Below are 6,000 nucleotides of genomic sequence, written 5' to 3'. Positions count from 1 at the left end.
ATACACACACACAGACAGACAGACAGATATGAGTAATCCAAATCTAAACATGTTGGGGGGGGAAATAAACAAACACACTGCTAATCAATTGTTTTCTTATTAAGGTGCCTGCATGGACCTCTCAGAACTACATTTCGCATCCTCCTCACTGGTAAATCCACTTCAGAAACATATGTGAGCAGGAGGATGATGGGAAATGTAGTTCTGAGAGACCCCTGCAGGTACGTGAAGCCATCTTGAGCCAGGGAATGCAATTTAAGTTTAAAAAAGTGGTCAAAATGTAAACATAAATAAATAAATAAATAAACAACAATACACACCTTACATAAACTGTTGTGGGAACACATGGTAACATGTACCACAACAAAACAGTTCTTATGTACCCTTTAAATCTCTAGTCACTTGTGTGCAGGATGCAGATTGACATTGGGTTTGAAGCTCTTGCATGCTACAAAGTTGCTTAGTGCAGAAGTTTGTCTATGTTATTTAAGAATGAATATTGTAAGTCTAGCAAGTTGTAAGTTTGTATTTACATTTTTCACTAAAATACTAATGCACTAATTAAGCAATAGTGCCCGTCCATGAAGGCTCTAACATGTGGTAGTTGACCGCTACTCAAGTTATGTGTCCCGAGCTGAAGGCGCTAATAAAAGTCAAATCCTTTATCGAGAGAAAAATTTAAGAATTTGTAATGATTCGCCAGGTATCGCTCCACGGAGTAATTTTAGGAAAATAGACTTCAATTTTCATAATAGATCACACAGATTACTGAAAGATGCTGTCTGAGCTCCAGACGAGCTGACAAGCTGTGATTGGCTGACTCAGCAGTTGCAGGTACAGGATTGGATGGTTTTGGTGGATAATAACATTTGTTTAGTATTTACTGTCTAATATATTTTTTCAATACAGCAAGTCAAAATGAAAAAGCTGGCACCTGCACTGATTGATTTGAAGTTTCATTCACAGTTGATGCGGTGACATTCCAGCTGGCATCCACTGTACATTAGAAGCCCACTAGAGCTGGAAGCTGACTGGCTGTTGATACTGAATCGTTTTCTAATTAAAACAATAAAACACTGAATAGCGGGCAGCAGAGTCCAAGGCTTAGACTCTACCTTCCTAATGCAGTCAACTACCAAGGAAATACAAGATCAGTAGGGTTTTAGTTCTATTTTTTTGTCTTTAGTTTTCCTTCTGTTTTTTTTTATTTTTATCTAGATGTTCCACTCTATTTACCAGTCAACCAGAAATAAAATAAACATTGTATCGACACAAGATAAAGAGGCATAGATTATTTATTATGATAATTGAATATCATTTGAAAAGAGAGTGAAATGATTGCATGTTAAATCACAATGACTAATCAATGAAGCATACAGACCCTATCATAACTAATGTGGGGCTTTGGACCCCACTGAACCCCTTACAAGAAATTGCACACGAAACTTCACAAGAAGCACCTGTTTTAAAAGTGCAGCAGTAATTTGATCACTTTTAAACAAATGTCATATTTATGTGATTACTTGTTGGTTTAGGTGCCTTTTTGAGTTTGCCTTCTGCCAGTTCTACATTCACAAGATTATTTCGCTATCATGGCGAGCCAGCGCAGGTGGCAAAGTCAATCCACAGGGACCCTGAAAATGAAATCTGCAACAGAGACCAAATTCATATTAGTTATTGTTGCTCATGTAACAGACCTGCATTACCTAGATAACATGTATTAATTATGTTGATCAGATGCCTATATTACGAGGACAATGAAGAGGATCCCCACCACCCCCGTACCCCTTTTAATCTGGTGCTATCTAATCTTAAACTCGTAATCTGAGAGACAATGTCTTGCTGTTTAGAGTAAAGGAGAGGTCATACCAAAACGTAACTGCAAAAAGGGCAAAATCACACAGTGGCACCAACAATTAATCAGAATGTCGTCCCTACCAAAAAGGAGGGGGGGGGGGGGGGGGGGGGGGGGGATGCTAGGGTGATCCTCGTTTCATACCCTGATGGCTTTATAATTATATCTATATATATATCATATATATATATATATATATTATATATATATATATATATATATATATATATATATAGAATGCTGTGCAAAAGTCTAGACATGTTGCATTTTTCTACTCTGATGCATTATGAGCATCAACATTTTACTCAAAGCCTCAACTAGTATTTTCTACTATTATAACAACCTTGACTTGCATAAAGAAGGAAAAACATTGAGTGAAAGCTCCCATCACTTGATTTTCAAGGTGTGGTATCCGAAGCATATGAACAAGTACACAGAAACATTGTCTGTAATTGACAAACCCAGAAAGCTATCGGACAAGGACAAGCAACACTTGAAGTTAATATCCTTAAGGAAAAGAAAGAAGACAAGCATTGAATTGACAACAGAACCGACAGAAGGCACAGGTGTCGTTGTCCATCCATCAACAGTCCAAAGCACCTCTGACCATAGTTCCATAGTCCAATTTCTGTGTTCTTGTGCATATTTTATCCTTTTAGTCTTGTTCCCCTTTCTTAAGAGATGTATTCTTACTGCAACACATCCTTTAAGTCATGATTTCAAGAGTGACCTTCGTACTATTGATCTGATGGACAACAACACCTATGCCTTCTGCCAGTTCTGTTGTCAATTCAATGCTTGTCTTCTTGTCTTTTTCACTCAATGTTTTTCCTTCTTTATGCAAGTCAAGGTTGTTATAATAGCAGAAAACCCTCGTGGAGGTTTTGAGTAAATTGTTGATGCTTATAATGCATCAGAGTAGAAAAATGCAACATGTCTAAGACTTTTGCACAGCAGTGTATATTTCTTTTGGAGGGCAACCTTATTTCCCTGCACTACTTGCACTGAAAAGGAAATACATATATTAATTAATACATAAACACATTGCCATGAGATTTAAAAAAAATACAATCAAAAAATAATGGATTGTGCATGTCCAATAAATAACTAATATCGCTTCCTGTTCAAATCTAGTAAAACATTTTTTAAAAAAATCTAACTATATATAACTATAAAGTTACAGTACACATATATATAATTTTATATATATATAATATATATATATATATATATATATATATATATATATATATATATATATATATATAGCATTTAAATCTAAAAAAATATGTAAATATTGTAAATAGCAAACTAGGTTAGCAACACTAAAATTGAACAAAAAGTTCTAAAAAACAGTAAACATCCTGACAAGTACATGCTTAACCATGAACTGTTATAAATTTACACATGATTTTTTGTAACCCTTACCTAACCTTACCAACTGTGATTTTTTTTTTTTGTAACTTTGCTAAATTGCTACATTTAAATGTAAGGTTCATGTATTAAGAAAACAGTATCTCTTATTTGTTAATTTAATAAAAATGTAAATAATACCTTAAGTTTAAGATTAGCCTATGCCTTGACAGATGCTCTCGCTCTCATGCAGCCATTTCTGTGTTTCTTTGTAACCAACGGAAGATCAGCTTCTTCCAGTTAAACATCTGTCCCGTGTATACGGTGTGTATCTCAGTGACTACTAACATCTAACTCATGTATACTGTGTGTGTCACTGTAAAATACAATCCTTTTATTTTGTGTATTGTCAGGGAAACACCTTATCCGTCCTCACGATAGTCAAGTAAAAGTACCACTGTGTAGTCAGTGCTCCAAAAAGGGATTTAGTATTTTCTTTGTTTATTGTATTATGAACTCAAACAACCAAGGTACGATTTTTGAAAATAAAGTAATGATTGGTTCTGTACTGCATATACAAGACTCCAGCCATTGGTGGCCCATCACACCAGATACAAAACATACCAGTATAGTGACCTGTTTGATGTGTACATTTTCTATTTTAAATGCTATGTACTCGCTTACCTGAACCTTGTAGTGGCTGGTGTGGTTTCCATGTTGAACTCTGCCACTGGTACACCTCTAGCTGCTACCTGAGGGGCGAACATGGCAGCAGGATAGACTACAGAAGAGGTACCGACCTACAAGGACAAGGAAGCGAAAGCTCTGTTACAGACACCAAAGTGCCTCAGGTCAGGGTATCCTCCAGAGTATTGGAAGGATTATAATCTTCCCTCATCTTTGCCAATATGAAAGTAATTGCTGTTTTGACAACGGTTGTATTTATGTTCAGCTATTTGATGTTTCACTTTCATTTTACCCCTGATTATTACATGTTCTATCACTTTTAACACTACTAAGTAACTATGAAGAAATATGCCCCTTAGATTACTACCATAAGTTCATTTCAGTGAGTAATACAGTACATGTTATATATTAATCTGCCAAATGTTTAGACCTCAACATTTTACAGAGTTTCAAGAATAACCAACATACCATCTACAGAAAATCCAGTACACTTTATGGAAATAAAGCTACCCCCTTCCAAAAAAATCTGAATTCTAAAACTCCCCTAATGTAATACACAGTATAAATGTAAAATAACCATTTATTACAACAACCAAAAAAAAAAAAAAAAAAATCAGAACAAAGGTGCTTAAGAATAACGGGTATAGGTAAACTGTAAAGCCTTTCACAACATGCTTGAGGTTACATCATTGATTAATTACAGAGAGATCCGAATGTTCCGACCACAGTGATGCAAAATCTTCCAGCAGAATTTTCAGCACAACTGGTTTGTGCAATGTTCTATTAATTTAACCAGCCATTACGTGTTTTGCACACTAGGAGGCACTATGGGAGCAATGTAAGTATAGGCAGAGTGCAAATAACTGCAGATGCAAAATTCTAATTGCATTGCAGACAGGCAATTATTTTAAACTGCACCCTATGTAAGCGTAAGATCAGAACCGGCGGAACTAAATTTTGCCACCCTCCCTTTTCACTTTAAAAAAAAATGTTTATATATATATATATATATATATATATATATATATATATATATATATATATATATATATATATATATATATATATATATATATATATATATATTTAACGATAAAAAAAAAATTGGATGTATAATACATGACTTAAATCCATGTCTTAAATAACTGGGTTACGTTCAAGTTTGATTAAAGTTATCGGAAAGCTACTAATTTACAAAAATAAACGTTTCGATAATGAGAACATACGAGAAAATGAGGGTCCTCAAAACTGTTTTTAACAAAAACCGACGGTTGGACTCTCGAGGAGTAAAACCTTACAGATATGGTCACTCTACGACAAACGTTATGACTGTCTCTTTTTAATCCGAGACGGAACATTTGTGTGTGTGTATATATATATATATATATATATATATATATATATATATATATATATATAATATCATATTTCATATATAAAGGAGGGTAGTAAGTGTTATTTCATAATTGTTTATGCCTCAAAAGTATAGAAAATGGCTATAATTCCACACAAACTTTGCTTTTGTGACCAGGACAGTGATATTTTGAAATTTACCTATTTTCCAGAACATTCCAGATAGATTCAGTGCTGAGTAAACTTGGAGTAACTTCTAGAACTTTCTAGAACTTTCCAGTAATATAAATAGTAGTATAAATACAGGGGCCTTAAGCCCACCAGTTCAGTTTAGTTCCAGCTGCCTAAGTGGATACATATCTGCATTTTTCTGAGATGGCATCAAGAGGCTGCAACAGTGGCATTCCTGATGGGTCTCCAAGGCTGTTTTACCAAATTTCCCTGCTATCTTTGCCTTTGGGACAGCAGGGACACCAAGGCGCACTACCACAGGCGGGACTGGCCACAGCGGACTTAGTTCTCTGTGGGGTGGAACAACATCAAGTGGGAGCCACTGGTGGACCCCCGGAAGGTGCTGATGCCACCACTGCACATCAAATTGGGCCTTATGAAACAATTTGTCAGAGCTCTAGAAAAGGAGTCGGCAGCCTTCAAGTACCTTCAAGACTTCTTCCCTAAGCTGTCTGAGGCAAAGGTCAAAGCCGGTGTCTTCGTCGGACCACAGATAAAGAAGATCCTGGAGTGCAATGAAT

At 35.5% G+C, this 6,000-nt stretch overlaps 1 protein-coding gene across 2 annotated transcripts in view; it reads right to left on the bottom strand.

Annotated features, from left to right (window-relative positions):
* Window positions 1-1,279: 1,279 nt before the first annotated feature.
* The window catches only part of LOC121314595 (NAD-dependent protein deacylase sirtuin-5, mitochondrial-like), a 34,042-nt gene continuing 29,321 nt past the window's right edge, over window positions 1,280-6,000 (bottom strand). For both annotated transcript variants that reach the window (XM_041248025.1, XM_041248026.1), the window contains exons 8-9: window positions 3,893-4,008; window positions 1,280-1,647 (exon numbers count right to left, since the gene is read on the bottom strand). In XM_041248025.1, the coding sequence (XP_041103959.1) occupies window positions 1,572-1,647; window positions 3,893-4,008 (192 nt within the window). In that variant the 3' untranslated portion in view covers window positions 1,280-1,571. The remainder of the gene's footprint in view (window positions 1,648-3,892; window positions 4,009-6,000) is intronic.

This window comes from Polyodon spathula, chromosome 4, assembly GCF_017654505.1.
Source record: "Polyodon spathula isolate WHYD16114869_AA chromosome 4, ASM1765450v1, whole genome shotgun sequence".
NCBI classification, from domain to species: Eukaryota; Metazoa; Chordata; class Actinopteri; order Acipenseriformes; family Polyodontidae; genus Polyodon; species Polyodon spathula.
This window is presented reverse-complemented; position numbering and strand designations above follow the sequence as displayed.